Here is an 18,340-nt window from a genome sequence, read left to right on the forward strand (position 1 = left end):
TTACCCTTATCATTCTTCATATGTTTGACTCAGTTTATTTATAAGAAACATGTCCTTAAAGGATTTAATGAAAAATAATATTCACACAAATTATTTGACTCTGGGATTAACATAAATCCATCCACCATTCAAATTCAGTTCATTTAAAAAACCAATATTTGGAGCAGTCACCTTGAGTGCTTTAAGATGAGTTTTGATAAAGGTGTCTCCATAATCCTTTTTCATGGGTATAATGTTGGCTCTTCACTCCCAAATAACATTCTAGTCAATAAACCATGGTTGATACATTTCAGTGCTTCAAATTCTGATGCTGTTGCCGAATAATCTAGTATGTTTTTGCATCTCTTATTTAAAAAAAAAAAAAAAAAAAAAAAAAAGGGACATCCACTGACAAACACCAGATTTGAGCAGAATAACCAGATCCAGTTGTTCTTCTCTGGAAAATCATTGCAGCCACCTTCTTCTAAACCAAGCCTCCCCAAGTCATCAAAATGCAGACTGACTGTTGGAGCATTTTGCAGGTTATGGAGTGATAATGAAGAGACTTTGCATCATCCCTATATGTTGCTTTCAAGAAGCCCTTCACCTTTTACCTTCAGACTGTGATACTGGTGCTGCTGAGGGCAGTGTTGTCCTGGTTTGTTCTGGGATCCACTGATGAATGCCTTCAAAAGTCTAAGGGCCGAATCATCATGGTGGTGGAGCGCAAGGAGTAGCTGGGGCCTTTGAAATAATGCCATTTGATGCCGTTGAGCTTTCCGTGGTTTTGCCCAGCTGTGTAGAACATCCCATTGAGATTGGAGGGGCCGCAGGCATCAAACCACCACCCTGAAACCAGTAAGACAACCAATCAAGCTGCAAGTGCACTAAGCATTTTTATTTTGTTTTATAGGTTTAGCTGATTAGCAAATCCTGGTATTCCCAGGCTCATAAATACACCTGCTGTGGTGGTGGGGGAGGTATTTCAATTTTTTGCTCTTTTGTGCCATTCTGTAGCTAGTGGTGCTGGAGAATGCACAGTTGTATTTAGAGTTGGAAAAGTATTTAAGTCCTAAATCATTCTGGTTTTATATGCAGTATGTGAAGCAAGAACAAGACCAACACAGACAAATAAACTGCTTTCCATGTTTAGATAGTATTACAGTTCACCCATCTCATGCACACCTCAGAAAAAACACTATAATTCATAAATATTTTGCATAATTTCACTTGTTTGGTTATTTTGCATATAAACATGATTTAATTTTATTTACTGGTCCTTTTCTGTTGCTTTAACTGTGATTGTTCAATTGCTCAGACAGTTTGCTTTTACTCTCAGGTTAGATGTTCTTAGGAAACATTGGTTATAAGTATGGTGGTGCTGCCCTGTTATAATGATTACGATATTATAGTAATAGATAATCAGTATTCAGAATGGAGTACAAGGAGACAGGTAGACTCTTTCTTTAAGGGTTATGATAAATCTATAATGAAGACTCAGCGAATTAATGGAAGGACTAACTGAAGAAGACAATTATAACATTGTAGGATGCTGACAGTCAGAATACCTATGTGCATGGATATATGATTTAGATGATTACCTGAGTGTGCACGCATTTAAGTGGCAGTATGGTCAACTTCAATCAACATATATTCATTGCATGTACAGTTTGAGCTGGAATAGTGACATTCAATCCTTAATCTTAATATTTTGAATGGGAAAACCTATTAAATCTTGAGCCTCCTAATCTTGATCTTGGAATGTGCCAAATGCTTTTGGGTCAGCAGAGTCAGGAGGGTCCTCGCTCAGATCCATCTGACTTTTCTTCACTTCTCTGCAAAGCCTCTGAGCAAGTTCACACCCAGCACTTAGAAAACTGACAAAAGTGCATTCTTTTTTTTTTTTTAAAGTAGGTTTTAGGCACTTTATTTACATGTCTACAGTTAGCAGAAAATTACTAGTTACTTGACTATCATTGACTCCCAAAAGGTATTACAAATGTTACTGATTGATATCAAAGTTAGGCTTAGAAAGTTGCTAACTGCCTTTTCTGCTCCCCTACGCTGCCTGCTCTTTCCTAGCAAGATGTGGCTTCCTACTCATTAACCCGTTGAACTCTGTGTGCAATTGCATATATTTTATTCTACTGGAAAGACAGGGCAAAAAATGTCTTGCTCAGACGCTTGTGCTTCTAGTTCACTGCTCCAGCAGCTGCAAAGTTCTGAAAAGTGAAGTGACACAGATTTAGAAAAAACCCCAGAACTTTGCTTTCTGAGGGCAAACCAGCAATCTGGCTTACGGAATGGCCCTGTGAACTGTTGTGTTGGCATAACTGAAGGAGTAGTAAACTGAGAAGTTAGGATAAAAAAAGAAGTGTAACAGCTCAGGAACTTTTCAACCTGAGTTTTCTGCCAAAGAAAATGCATGTAGAGCCATACCTCCACCTTTGTGAGTGCTCTGTTAACATTGCACTGAAAATAAACCAGAAATATTTATCAAGTACTTGTAAGTATTACTAACAATGACAGAGGTTTTGCTCCCATTTGTATGACTGAGTGCAGAAAATTTGAACTTGCTACAAGTGTAGGTTTGGTTGCAAAGTGTATGCAAAAAGAAGTCATATCACCTTTAGACATCTGCAGTGAAGACATGTATGTATGTCTTTAACCAATGGAAAAAATGGAGTCAGTGGTGAAATACAGTGACAATCTTCAGATCTATTTTAAATTGTTGCTTTAAGATGAAATTAATCAGTTAACTCTCTTGTCTACATCCCCAAGATCTTTTCTCATTAAGGTGAATTTTAGATTGCCACAGGAGTCAGAGTTTTAAGGAAAACTCCAAACAACATGAAACTTGGCAACACTGAGATTACAGAACACAAACTGACAAAGATAAACTAGGTGACATGCTGACTCCACTGAAAGTAGTGGGAGTTTTGCTGTATATTGTGATGGGAATAGAATTTTCTCTCCAACGCCTTACAGAGTATCTATGTAATGTAACAGAAAGATGCCTAGTTCAGGCTGAGGAAGGCAGAATGAATGCCCAGACTGCAAAGAGCTGATATTCCCCATGTCAAAAATATATTAACCTCAACGGCTAGGAGCTCTATTTGTTAGAAAGATTTCTTCTGGGTTTTTGGTTTTGGTTTTTTTTTTTCATCATAAGACCTATAGTCTTTGTGAATCTTTAGCACAGGTCTTAGGCATCTTTTCATGTAATATGGGTTGAACTGAGCATTTGCCTTCATGTATGAAGGCAGATAAGATCATAAAGATCAGGTGGTGGCTTTTGCTTTTGGTAGTTGAATGCCACTTTATTTTATAAAGTTATTTCAGCCTGCACATCACAGCTTTGTAATCATCCCAGGACCCCCTGCAAACCTTTTTCAAGCACCACCGGTGCTGGCAAACTGATCATCTAGTGAGTGGCTACTGAATTCTGCAGGTGCTGCTGTGGACTGAAATGCAGAATTGTAAATTTTCAGTGTGTTTCCCACTCTGACTTCTGGAAATGGAATTAAACTGTGAGATGCTCCTTTTGGACAATGTGCACTGCCCTAGTGAATACTCCAATTTCATCATATTCAGTGGTTAGCCCTTTATCTACCTATCACAAATGTATTGTATGAAGGTATTTTAAACTATGCCTTACTACTACTGATATGATATTGATTGTGATTAGCCTTCATATCAAGTGCTTACTCTGTCCTTTGTATTCAGATCCATATAATTCATGTTTCTAGTCTTGTAAAGTAATTTCTTAGATTTTGGATAATACTTAGTGGGCTTTTTTCAGAAGTAACACTTCATAATGAACTCTTGAGGGAAGAATTTATGCCAGATAAATTCTGGCAAACTTCTATTTTGATACAACTGGCCTCCCTTTGATTACAATCTTATACCTAAGGGGGCAATAACAAAAGAAAGAGAAAGCCGTACAGCTGATGTTTTACTGTAACCAGAGTATAATCTTGTAGAAACTTAAGACAAAGTTAAACAGAGGAAATCTAATCGTCATTTTTCAAAGCTGGAACACAGATGCAGCTGGGTTCTGTTTACGGTGTTGGGATGAAGACATGGCAAGCTGTGCTAGTTACCATTTCATCTTAAAGGAACAGCAATAGATGTATAAATGGCCTTTTCGGGGAGGTTTTCAGCAGTACCCTACAAAATCTATATTAAAATGGAATGAGTTGAAGAAACACAACATTTTATAAACCTTTTGTGAGGACCTGCTCAAATCTCTCATCATAGATTTCTTCTAAATAAATACTTCTTTCACAATGTGTTTTAATGAGCATCTTTTTTTTTTCTACTATACTGTTCTTGTTAGTGAGACTGTATGAATTTTTTTAAAGATGTTTCCTAATACTACATTACATTGTAGGGTTTACTTTCTCTCTGTCTTTCTTTTTTTTAAGTGTTTTTTTTTTTTCTTCGTATGGTTATTTCTCTCCATCCTCCCCTGCAGACCTCTAAAAGCTCTTCATTCCCCAGAGGGCCTCAGATTATCACAAGACTTCCTACTGCATGTCTCAACACCAAAATCCACATCACTGAATGGATGCAAATGTTTTTTTCAGATGCCTTGTATATTGGGGGAAAGAGGAATGGAAGCAGTGACTTCCTTGGTAGCTATGAGGGGGTGGGAGAACATAAAACAGAGGTTTCTGAAAGAGATACCTGCAGCACTGCCATTGGAAAAACACCAAATAAAGCAGCTCCAGAGCTGTGAGACAGTCTGACCCAAGAAAGACTCCCAGTAGCTAGATGTTGGCTTATTCCCCGGAGTTCATAGAATTTTCCTCTCATGAAGAATCTCGTTTATTTTTAACTACAAGGTAATGGCTTTCCCAAATAATTATCAAGTCTTCTCTGAATAGCAATAAGATTTTAACCTCAGAGATAACTTTTGGCAATGATTTCCATGGGATATTTGAGTCATGCATGAGAATCATGAAGGGTGGGCATTATGAGAAATAATAGAAGCAGTATTTTGAAGTGACTAATGAAGTGGTAAAGAGGAGGCTTTCATGAGAAGGTTAAGAGAGTTTTTATTCAGAAGCACAGGTAGTTTCTTCAAGTTATTGTGATCACAAAGTCACTAATTGCTTATTTGAACTGAGGGTGGTTCAGTCTTTTGTGGTTAGCCCACCTCTAATAATTTGTATAGTACAAGCAACACTACCATCTCTGTTTGCTTTGAAAATCCTTAGGTCATAAAGTATATTGTCCAAACAAAAAATAATTTAGATAATACACTGATAAGTTGTTTGAAAGTTCAGCTATACAAATAAACATGAATTTCCACTGTAGACAGCTGCTCTTCTGGAGCAGTTAAAGCATGATCATGCTTTGTGGACTCTTATGCTTTGGCCTTTAATTAGTGTTGCTACTACCTCTGGGAAGTTGTTAAATCTCATGTCAGCTCTTTTCATTAAATAAATGTATTTTGAATGCTTCAGTCTACTTCAGCCACCTATCACCAGATAGTTCAGCTCCACAGACCTGTTTGTACCATATTGTTGGCCGAATATGAATGTGTATTAAGATAATTTCTATAAATTCTTGCAAAAAACTAGCTAATGAAGGAGCATTGCTCAAATGAGTAATGATACTAGAAGAAAAAAACCCACAGCCATCTTTTATAATGGTTTCCTGAAGTCACAAGTATAATTTTTATATGATAGAATCTTCTTTGTCAAAAGCAACATAAAAAAGACTTTTGTATGCCAAAGCTAACAGCTTGCCTTTTTTGGCTTGTTTTATAAATTGTAATTAAGCATGTATGTAAGTAAAATTCTTTGTTAATAACCTAACTCATCAGTTCATGAGCGCACTGTAAATCTAGCATGCATTGGGAACTTGCTAATGATGACTCGGGTCTGATGAGATGTTTTTAGCTGCCTTTTACGTACTAAAAGAATAGATGGCTAAACCCTGCACATTTGATGGCGGACCTTTTCTTCACACGTCTGTCTCTGCTCTCCCTCTTGAGTACATTGAGTGCCTCCAAATGCAGTAAGATCAATACAATCCATTCAATAAGATCCACAGTATGTTTGAACAGTATATTTATATGGGTTTATGGGATAAATGGATCCTATGAAAAGCCAGTATTTATTTCTAGCCCTCTTGGTTCGTCCATAAAATTTAGTGCATTTGGCAACAAATCCAATAAGAACAATTTCTAATGCAAAAATATTGAAATAGCCTTCATTGTTCAAAAGACATAATTTATTTTATGAAAGATTTCAATGTTTCTGACATTCTGTACTTTAAAGAAGTTAGATGGTGATACTTGGGCTCTGTTTGACTTTGCATTCATAATTTCTCAGCTGGAAGACTGGGTGCTGTTTTGGATGATACCTCAAGCGATATGTGGATCCACTGGACAGAGTCCAAAAGACTGAATGTAAGAGGAAAGATTTAGGGTTGTTTAGTCCAGAATTCAAAAGACAGGTTGCCAACAGTCTCAAATTCATAAAAAAGCTGCTGAATAAAGTAGCTTTCCAAAGGAATGCAAAGGAATGGTCTATTCTTTCCAGTGATGGAGGATGGGACAAGGTGGAACACAAATTATTATAGCATTATTTGAGTCAACAAGTAAACGTTTCTTACATTAAATGTAGCCAAACTCAGTAACAGATTATATTATAAGAATGAATCTCTGTCACTACAAATCTCGAAGATGAACAGAAAGACAGAAATAAATAGGTAGAGAAGAGTCTGTCTTAGAAAGTGCCTAAATGACCTCTGGAAGTAGTTTCCAGGCCTATGTTATTTTATTCATTAGATTATTGGATTGACCAGACTATCACTTAGCAATTGGTACTTGACATTCTAAAGCTTAAATCAGAATTTAGCTGCCAGGATATGACATAAAGGCATTAGTTTTTCATATCAACTGGATAACACAGTCTTTTTTATAAGGACCTTTTTAGGAGGTAAAAAATAACATGAAACTTGCAGACTGGTCACCATGTTCTGATCTTCTAAATATATCAACAGAATAATTTTTAAGTTAGTCACTTCTTGGTGTTCTCCTAATACTTTATTACTGTTGTCCATACTTAACCCTGGTAAACATAGCAATATAGTAATGATTTTGTTAAAAGTGCTGAGTAGTCATATGTGTAATGAAATATTTCTAATACTCCTAGCCTAAATCAAATAATATTCCAATCACTTCTTATCTGCATGGTGGTTATATTTTTCTGTAAAAATGTAAGGCAATATAAATGATACTTCATTAATGGTGTTTTATGAGTATCTTCTTTATGAAAGCAACAATATGCATAAAACTTAAAAATTGATGCTTTCCTATGTATGTAGTGGTATATCCAGGGGTTCAAGTTCGATACTTTTATGTGTGCTGAGGTTGCTACTTTCAAAGTCTTTGTTTCAAACACAGTATAAGAGAAATTGTGGCTTTTTCTAATTAGATAATGTGCGGGCAGATTTCTATATTCAGCCAAGAACTTCCCTCCATAGCATTCTTGCCAGACATTCACAAAATTCACCAGTTGGAGAAAAAAGCAGTGAAACAATAGGCAATGAGTGTACCACTGCTTGGGATTGTTATTGAGCAGTCTCTCGCTTAATAGATGACAAATCCATTGAGGATTACTAAATACATGGGAACTGTCTCTGACTCGGGAAGCTCCTGAGATGCAAAAGATACTGGGAAAATACTCAGGGGAAGTATAATTTATTTTCATTGCTCTTGTACCCATACTGAGGCATCTGCTGCTGACTGCTGTCAGAGACAGGAGACTGCAGCTGGATAGATCTCTGCTTCCAGTAGAACAAAAAAAGTTATTTCAATAATCCTGTGCTGTTTCAATACTAGCAAGACATCTATAAAGTCTCCCTGTGACTTTGTCAAACTATTTCAGGGATCAGAAGTTTAGCAATGTTCTCGCTTATTACCTGAAGCAAGGTAAATAAATGCCTGTGTGAACACCTCAGACTGCAGCCAATGCAAGACAAAATAAATCACCTTAAGACTCTTTCACTATAGGCCAAGTTACCATAAGTCACCTTCCAGTGTCTGAAAACAATTGTACAAACAATTCCTGGGGCTCAGCTGACAGGTGGTATCCTGGTGGGATGCTCTAATTTGGCCTTGTGCCCACAAATCTGATCCAGAGACATTAAGTGCACTTCTATTGGAAATCTGTCTGAAGTGCCTTGGACATCTACTCAGTTCTTCATTCTGGTGACAGTCTGTTATATTTTAAATGCTGTTTCTTGGAAAAAGCTGTGTATGTATCTCACTGGCGTACTCTTCAAAATAATGCTTGAAATTATATGGGGTATAACCTTTTGTTCAATTTATTGGCCTGAGATATTGTACCAGTTCTTAACAGGTATTTTCATTATATAATTTTTTTTACTACTTTGACAAACGTTAATTTTAAATGAAGAATTTATTTGAATAAATATGGTTTGTCTCCCTTTAAAGTAAACCAAGTATGCTTAGTTTAGATTTTCCAAGGCACAAAAAAACAGTTAAAATATTTAACTACCATATAAAGTTTACAGGGGCTAAGAATCCAGCTCATGAATGTATTTTTTTGAGCCATTCCCTAAAGTCAATGTTAAGATAGAGTCAGGAAGCACAGCATGGCTCTTGAAAGGACGAGAAACACACACACACAAAAAACTCTGTTGATGCTACTGTATTATTCTCCCAGTATTTAATTTCTTATTCTGGGGAAGAGGGAGGAGAGAAAGAAGGAGAGAGAATAATAGTTTTGGTATAGACCAAATAAAACTGACAACTAGTAAGACCACAGAGAGAAATGTGTGTTTTCCGTACATTTTTATTTTCAGCCTTGACTATAACCATATCACAGTTTTGAGCTTCAGCTTATCTCAGCCTTTATTCCTGACATAAATACATTCAGTTCACCTCATAGAGATAACAGGCTCACCCAAACTGTCAAGATAGCTAGAAACCTGCCTGTAGATTTCATATCATTCATCATTAAAGAACTCTCTGTGATGTTGCCAAAACTAACAGAGTCTGGTATCTTTTGGAAAAAAAAGAGGTTTTCCAAAACCTTTTATCATTGCTACTTTTCTTAATTAGTCTTTGTCTGTGGTACAAAACTGAAATCTACTCACTAAACAAATGTTTTGGTATTTAATTCAATTTCTGATATTTCTCAAGGGATGAGAAAGTCATTTCAAGCAGCAAAGCATAACAGTGTTTGAGGAGAACTCTAGCATGGATAAAGTCTTTCTGTTCTTGAAGAACTACAAATTACTCAATGCTGTACAGCCTATCTCCAAAAGACTAGTACTCAGAGACTAATCCAAAAGACTAGACTCATCTATCTCCAAAGGCTAGCTGCAACTCCTTTTATGCAGTGATTTGTTCTATTTGTGGTTTCCTCGGCCTTTGGTAATTCTACCCCTTCCTCCTTATTCCTTTCATTTGCTACCAGTATATTCCAATATGCGGTTTTCCTGTTGATTTACAGGACTGTTGCAGCAAAATATATGTGAACCTGGTGGAATGGTTGTTCAACAGCAGCTGACCTTAGCAGGGCATTGACCTGCCATAGAAGTCAGGGCAGAAAAATAAACAAAACCATCAGCTCCCAGAATTAGCTGTCTGGGAGCAGAGGTATTTCCAGGCAGCTGAGATACGTGAATGAGTCTGTACTCCAGCACAGACACAACTCACATTTAGAAGCTTCTCACTAGACTCTGGTCTGCCCTGGAAGTAAGACACTTTAATTTAGCATGGTCTCTAAAGGGAAAGGTCAACAGTTTTAATTAAAATAAACTGTTGACTTCTTACCCATTGTCTGTCTCCAGAACTACCTGGTTAGCTTCTTTTTTTATAGAAATGGAAAGGTAGTGTCTGATCACCTGTCTATTGGAAAAAGTTTTCCATGCTGACCTTTAATAAGATATCACTATAGGAAGTCAGGAAAGTTTGAGAAATTGGCTTCTTAAAGACTCTCCCAACTGGGTCATTTCCAATCAGCAAAAGAAAATAAGGATCTAGGTTGTGCATTTGATATAAATTCCCAGTGATGGGAACCCATCTTCTGTTAGCAGATGATAGTTTTAGAGGCTCACATATACCTGAATATGGCCTGAGCTGGATTCAGTAAGGGTGCCAGTAATCACTAATAAGATCAGTTTTAACAGTGTGATCCAAAATGCTGAATAACTTATATGCTATAGGATTTTTTCCAGAAAAGTTAGAAATCACTGAGGCAGAGTCTCTGAAGAAGATCAGGTGTGAAGATAAGGGCCTTTCTTGGTCATACAGTCAATGAACCAGAGAATTCCAATTTAAGCTTTCTGCTTTAATGTGGTGTCCTAGAGATAAAAATGAGTTTGCCCATACAGGGACTAGGAATAAGCATCATTTGCCAGAGAAAGTTCTCACTCTTGTGCAGACCTTTACATGTCTGTATGGGGAGATAACCTCAGCTATTCCTCCTCTGCACTGGAGGCAGCAAATATCAATCATATACACTATACTTGCTGGCAGTCAGATTGACTTGGTGCTTTGAACTGTCCCAGTATAACTTCTCTGTGCTCTCCCCTACCTTGACTCTTCTTTCTTTCTTTCTGCAGCTTGACTCAGCTCACTAAGGATACTGTTTTAAATCTTCTAGAATGGCTAAGTGCCATAATTTGAACAGGGGGTTGCAGGTCTAATCTTTCACAGGTGAGTGAGTTAGCCATTACATTAATTATGTTTATATGTATATATGTATAATGCTCACATAAGACAGAAAGCTGAATCATTATAGTTATTTCAATAACAGAATCATACCCCTAAGTAAAACAGATAATATATTGCAAGTCCAGATTCTGACTGTTTTTAAACTTTACCTTCTATTGTCTATTTCCCTGCATTTTCTCTCTTCTTTTTTCTGGCTGATTCTCCCACTTCTTACAAAGTTCTTTTCCCCTTCATCTCTTAACTTCTTCTCTCTTACTTTGCCTTTCTTGCCTCAATAATAACACTAACTTATGCTTTCCCCTTTGACATTGTTGCAACAGCTTCAGTGTAGAAGTATACTGACTGCACCTCCCTTCCCTGCTGATAGCAATCTTGAGGTATTGGCACTACCACAATACATATACAGAAAAGAGTAGGAGTAATAATAATAAAAGGAATTTTCACACAGTACTTACACATCCATGAATGCAACTGCATCCATGGTTGCTTTAGGAAAGCAGAGTAGATTCCTATTAAAGTACCACATATTTTCAGAGTTGTACTCACCTCCAGTCAACATAAGAGCACATTTACACATGCAGTTGTCATTGTCAGCATCTTTTGTACTGAATTCAGCACCATGTAAGATCAGGCTACTCTGTTTTCCAGCTGTTCCACTATGACCTTTTAAATAAAGCCTGAAACAGTAAGAGAAAATAATCAGTGTCACCAAAAAGAAAAATAAAAGATACAGATCTCTTTTCATATCAGGTTTGCCTTGTATGAAGTTCACTCAGAAAATTCAGAAATGTCTTGTGTTTTGGCTCAATTTCTTTGTTGTTTCAGGTTTAAAATGGGGACATTCAGGGTTTTCTGATATATCTGTAGTAGCACATTGTCCCTGCTCCAGAGCAGAACAGAGCACAAGGAATCTGCACTGGAAAAATGCAACAAAGTGGAGGGAGTCAGAGGAAGAAAAGAGAATGAGGAGAGGTGCCCAGAGATCTGGAATACATTGACAGAATAATTGAGTATTTGAGTAGCTGGTCTCTTTACTGTGGCACAGAAACAACACTCCCAGTTAACAGCAGCCATGTTATTAATCCCTCAGCTCAAAAGAGGATTTCAGCAGTTTCGGAATTTTTAATTCCACCAGTTACAGCACAAGACAGCAACCCAGTTCTGCCAAAGCTGTCTCTGAGTGATGAATGGAGAATAACTTAGAGTTCAAGCCACAAAAGTCTTCATGATTTGCAAAGCTAAATATCCCTTTTCTTAAGGATCCTTGTCAACTAGTTGAAACCACAACCATGAGCTAGGAGCCTGAGCCCAGCTCCAGCCAATAACAGCATTTGTGGTGCTCAGTGCCATAATGCCCAAAGCCAAGCATGCCAGCTGCAGGGATGCTGAATGGAGTATCTCTGTCCCAGCAAGGAAACACTGGGGACCTGGGCATGTCTGACCTGAGTTCACAATTGCAGGGATATGCAGAAGAAAATGCTGAAGAGAGAAGGGAGGAGAGAGAAGAGAAGAGAAGAGAAGAGAAGAGAAGAGAAGAGAAGAGAAGAGAAGAGAAGAGAAGAGAAGAGAAGAGGAGGTTGCACACAACGTTTTCCCTTGCCTCTGCTTAAGCATCTCTGTGAGACAGACATCACTGTGAGATGGATGCTCACAGCAAAAACTACTTCCTGTACACAGCTACCTACCTCAGACATCTGACTAGTACATTTTTGGTTTTTTTCATAAAACATTGCTGGAAGAGGAAGGTATCCTTTGCCATAATAGCTTCATATGCAGGAAGGAGACAGGATCTCAGTGTCTACTGGAGAAATACAAAGCCATAATCCTTACATCCCAGGAGCAAGCCCTAGCCACTGGAGCAAGAGAGAGGGGAAGGAGCATCCCTCACCTGTCTCACTGGAGCTCTACAGGCAGGAATACTTGAGCCACAGGGCTCACCAAGAATATTATTTGGTTTCTAGTGGGATAGACTTCTCCGCCAAAGAGAAGGTGAGAAACGTCAGTTCTGTTTCTTCTAGGGTTATTGAAGAGAGACAAGTATACCCTTTAATGTAAAATGCAAAAGGAGCTATGGCAGCAGCAGCAAGACTTAAGTGTGTAAAGTGGGAGAGATGCCTTTTTCTCTCTGGGAATTACAGTTGGAAGTGCTATCCTAGAAAATGCCTTCCCAACTTCTCCCACAAACACAGTGAACAAGGAGAGCAGTTATGAGTCACTGATGGTTGTTGCTGCCTCTTAGATTGTCATTGTATTTTTATCCAATGACTTTGGATGAATAAAAAAGTAAACGCCTTTACCAGAGTGTCATTCCTCCATTTGTTTAGATGGAAGAGAGATACTTCACTGCAAAGTGATCACAGTGTTAACAGCAGGAGTAGAGAGCATCCCAAACCCATTCTAGCCTACACAGCAGTAGTTAAGCCATTGGCATTTTTCTGAGATGGGGAGGAGAGCCGGTCCCCTAGACTGAGATATAAATAAAATCCAGTTCTCCCACAGAACTTTGGGTTTGGATCTCTGCTTATGAGAGGGAGGAGAAGGGGCACATAGGCATCGTATGGCAGCTTTCCTTAATCAAGTGCATAGCTGCTGATTTTACTTTACTTAATGTTTTTTTTCATGCATATGTGGGTGGATATTAGATCCAAACAAAGCCAGTCTGAGTAAACTTGTCATGGAAACTTGTTACAGAAAAGTGTCTTCTGGACATCCCAGTGAGATTACTCTCAAGATGTGAAGGCACAGAACCAGCACATGGGGCTCTAGAGAGTCTGAGATTCACATTTTCAGACTGACTTAAACTTCACCTAATTTTCAGTGAAATTCTTCCTATACATCCTTTCTCCATCTTTAAAAACGGAGACAATAGGTGCTAAGCATGTACATGTTAAAATGAAAATTTATTAAGAAAATAGAACTGTCAGGGCTGTCCTTCCAAAGTAGTTACACTGCCTACCTTCATTTGATTTTAATGTTGCATGTCACCTGATCTGAGCCTGATGATTAAATACCTTTGGATTTAATGCTTAGAATAAATTTTATATATACCTACGTACACACATGTACACATATAAAAATTCTTAGATTAAATATAAATACCATGGATAGTCAAATACCTTTGGGTAGCACAAAAATGGATAAGGCAAAGTGTGAGCCGGAAATAAAAGATCATGAAGATTCTTAGAAATTTAACAAGGAACAACCTAAGAACAGGAATCCAGGAAGGTCATTGCATTATCCTATTGTCCAATCACAGTGGCAATTAGCCCATAATTACCATGTTACTCTATCAAAGGATGCTTGTTTTAGACAAGATTACTTTAAGATCTGTCTTTGCTCATGTTCACTTCTTTGTTCCATACAAACGAAAGGCTGGAATTGATACCATCTTCATTCATTGGACTTTTGCCTTGTTTTGCAAGCTGTGCCTAATTTTTTGCAGAACAAAATAAACTTTCCTGAGGTTGTGTTGATAGAAAAATTGCTTTGTCACATGATCTCTACAAACTGATTTTGAACTGCCATACATCCTCACTATATCAGCAACACCAAAGCTCACAGAAGTCTCATAAAGTCAGTATAAAAAGCAAATGCTGTTTACTTAAATCACAAAGACAATGCTAGCCAGATCTTTTTATTAACAATCAACATTATAAAACCCATTAGTCCAATAAAAAATTCATATAATGTAAGAAGACAATAAAGAAATTAATAATACTTGGTGTGCAATGTTTTCCCCAAAGGGGTAAGGCATTAGGATTATTTACAAGCTCATACTCTTTTCCTGATATTTTGTAAACATTCCACTCAGCACAGATTTAGATCTTGCCAGTTATGTTTGAATTTCCCTCAACACCATTTGTCTAGTAGGTCTCCAGTGTCTTTAAAAGGATAAAGCTTAGCTTAGCTCTAAACTCTAGTAGGCTTACCATATTGCAGCAATGTACAGATGAACCATAGGGTGAAACAGTTATTCTCGTGCTTTAAGCCTTTGTCCCTGAACTGGCATTGCCCAACAGTTAGGAGAAAATGATACTGCAAAGTTGGCCCTACTTTAGGCCAAAATCAAGTGTCAATCAAAAAACAAAATTGGTCCTGAAGCATTCAGTTCTTCTCTTTCTAAGCTTCGGTTCAAGCTACATGGGTCTGAACTAGCCTGGCTTGAGATAGCAAGTCTGCATAACACTAGGCCAACTGATGAGCCTGCTAGCTCCCAGGCAGCAGTAGATATCTTACTACTTTGATTTAGTTAATTTTTTAGTATTCTCAGATTCAGATTGGTAAGATTGAACTTTTAAAATAAACTCTGAATAACTACCAGGACATAATTTCCCTCCCTTAGAAAAGATGGCGAGTCAGGGTAGAGTTCCTCTTGGTTGCTCTTGAAGGAAACAAAGGAAAGGAAGTTAAATGTAAAAAGCAACTAATTCCAGTCAAAAGCCAAGGAGCAGTTTCAGGACTACATCTCCAGTCTTCCCACTTGTTCACAGCAGGAAAATTCTGAAGATCAGTGAAAGCAGTGGGAACTGTTCAGATTTACAAATTGGGTGGGAAAAGAAAATTCATGCTCAAATAAGCAAGAAGAACAAATCTACCTTATACTGTGGAATTAAAATAGCAACAAATAAGCATTAGCAAGTAAATCATGAGTAAGTAGGAGTAAGTGAAATATTGCATGTGTATATTAAGTTTTGAGGGCTTCTGATGACATTTTTATGAAATTCTAAAATCACTATGAGGAACATGCCAGCTGATAGCATTCGTTTAGAGACTAGTAGCTTTCCTAGTTGATGTACTTAAGAAGAAACAGCACATTTGAAAAAAAATTGCAACTGGTACCTCTTATCTAGCATGAGTGTTAGAAATTCCCTCACATCTCTTCCATGTGATATTATAGCAATGGCAGCTTGGGATCTATACACACAGGTGGTGAGGAAGAACTCTTCTAAGCATGTTTTGCTTTTCCCCATTCCTACTGGGTGACATGACTATCTGCACTCCCTTGAAACCAAAGCAAGGTATATTGTGTGGAAAGAATAGTTCTAAAAATATTACGTAAGCAACTACAGGGAAGCCTGAAAAGCCATTTCAAATTTACACCAGAAATTTTTCCTTTGGAAGTGATTAGATCACCTGGAATTCTTCTTTCAAATCTATACAGCTTAGCTGTGTTCACACCATGTTTGATGAATTTAACAGATGAACCTGGGATAATTCCAAATAAATTACAAAAAAATTTGTATATTTCTGCAACATGCAGTTATGAAGATTGCAACATACAGAATGAGGTATTAGAAAATCTAAGAAATAAATGCAATCATAAATCCATGTGAAAAAGTTGTGTGCTAAGTATTATCAAAAGTGTAGGAAATGGTTTCTGCTTCAGTATTTGGATATAGAGCACCTGACCTTAGAGTTTCTATTTATTTATTTTTACTAGAACTAGTGAGAGGTCTGTAGGACTGCCAGAATTTAATGTTAGCTATTTCTTTCTCTAATTTTTTTCTGTTAGAGTTATTAGAGATCACTCAGTCCTTCATTTAAAGAAGTGAGTAATGCATAGTTTGTCTGTAAATAAACAAAAAATATACTAGTTTACAGGAAACATTTACAACTGTCATTAAGAGATGTAGAGTACCATCTCAGCTACCTCAGTGTGCATGGTCTTAAGTATTTTAATGAGTTAAGATGAGATCGAATTTCATTATTGTCACAGTACTAAACATTTTAGCACAAATCTCCATGACTGTAATTCATTCATTCATATGAGTAATTGCCTAAGATTCTTAACCATTAAATAGAGAGAAACGGGAGTCTTGAAGTAGGATTTCAAAGATTCAGCATGATGAATGGAGAGGAACACATCAAAGCTTGCCTTTGGGAAATACTGTAGAGGGATGACTCCAAATTCCCACCTCCCTTTTGTCTCTCTCTGCAGGCTAAAATGCCTCTCTCTGCTGCCTGCTCATTCCACATGGCTAGCAGGAAGGAATCTTAAATTCTGATCTCTCCTCAAGGAAAGGGTTGTTAATTTTGATGGAGGGTCACTGAATGGAGATGGATGCATGGGGATCAAAATCCTATGCCCAGAACTTCCTATTCTGAGCCCTCTCCTCACTGGGTTTCCATTTTTTCCTAATTTCAATAGGAGCAGAGGGCACCTACATCCCAGCCCTTCTTCTAACCCGCTGGTCACCACATACACCTGGTGTGTGGGAATACATCTGCACAGATAAATGTGGACAAATAAGCTCACATTGACTGTCCTCCAAGTTAGGCATGTGAAAAGCATCTTTGTTTTTAAAACCCATATGACAGCCATAATTTTGTTCTCTAGTTTTGAAATGTCTGAGGTTGAGGAAGGATTTAACTTGCATGTTCCTTCTGGTTCACACTTGCGTCTAAATTTTAGATAGCTTCAGTTTGTGAATTGAAACCCACTCCTAAAGATGCTGAATTGGGTGGAGTTTTATGAATTGGTGTGTTAGTCAACTAAATTCCATTTATAATGATACTTAGGTAATTAAGCCCCTTTGTGAACCAAAGCCTACTGGCCCGCAACCATTTCGGAGGACCTGATAAGAGATTATCCTCAAGTTACTCTTTTAATTCCAGACATGAATTCTAATAATACTAAGTAAAAAATGACACACACCCCTAAAAAAAACCACCCAAACACCTTCAAAACCAGATAGCAGCTTTATTTTAAGTTCAGATTTTTTCTCAAAAAATGCTTTGATTAATTATTTGCGGATCACAAATCATTTGTTTATCAACGAATAAAACATAATATCTACTGAAGTAATATTAAATGTTGTTGGCTCCTTGTAAAGTTTCCCAATGTGTCTTTTCCTGAACATATTACAAAATTGCATGAAGTTTCCCAGTGGTAATAGTTGTCCCTGAATAGCAAAAGCACCTCGGTAATACAGACATCTTCCAAATATTTAATGATAGATAATGTGTTGTGAACAGGAGACAAAATCTAAATAATCACTCTAGAGAAAAAACTCTTGCCACTGAGGCTGAAGCTAACATGTCTGCCAAAATCATGTTAAACACGGAACTGAACATAATGTGGCAACTATCTGGGAAGCCTACCCCTGGTATTCAACTTTTTCACCATTTAATACTCCCACTAAAGGATAAAGAGAAACATCCCTTGTGTCTGCTAATTTGTAAATTCAGTGGAAAGACCATCTCCTTGTTGGAGATAGAGCATGAGCTATCTGTGATGATTGGGGAGATCCCTGTGAGTTTGAACTGTTCTGGGTTGCAGAGTAGAAGGCATCATAGTCAGTGTTGTTGTTCAGCTTACAGCTAGATTGCCTGGGCACCCATTTGCATCCTTTTTCTTTGTTAGGAAATAAAGCTACTTCTTAAACATAACATACTTTTTCAGGGAAAACCGTCTAATTTAGGTTTTATTAGGGCAGTGCTTACTCTCCTTATGAAAACAAGATTAAACCAAACCCCAATATTTCATCATAAATCAAGATTGGCTAACTAACAAGGACTTACCACCAGATAAGGTAAGTAATGAGTCGAAGTAAATTAAAAGCCACTCACAAAGAAAGGAAAATACTTTGGAGAAATTGAAGAAACTAGATAGGGTGGAAGATGAGAAAAAACTCAGTC

General features: G+C 37.4%; 1 protein-coding gene across 1 annotated transcript in view; it reads right to left on the bottom strand.

Annotated features, from left to right (window-relative positions):
- Window positions 1-351: 351 nt before the first annotated feature.
- The window catches only part of ANGPT1 (angiopoietin 1), a 163,119-nt gene continuing 145,130 nt past the window's right edge, over window positions 352-18,340 (bottom strand). The window contains exons 8-9 of the mRNA XM_069779903.1: window positions 11,249-11,379; window positions 352-828 (exon numbers count right to left, since the gene is read on the bottom strand). Coding sequence (XP_069636004.1) covers window positions 668-828; window positions 11,249-11,379 — 292 coding nt within the window. The 3' untranslated portion in view covers window positions 352-667. The remainder of the gene's footprint in view (window positions 829-11,248; window positions 11,380-18,340) is intronic.

The sequence above is a fragment of the Haliaeetus albicilla genome, chromosome 3 (assembly GCF_947461875.1).
Source record: "Haliaeetus albicilla chromosome 3, bHalAlb1.1, whole genome shotgun sequence".
NCBI classification, from domain to species: domain Eukaryota; kingdom Metazoa; phylum Chordata; class Aves; order Accipitriformes; family Accipitridae; genus Haliaeetus; species Haliaeetus albicilla.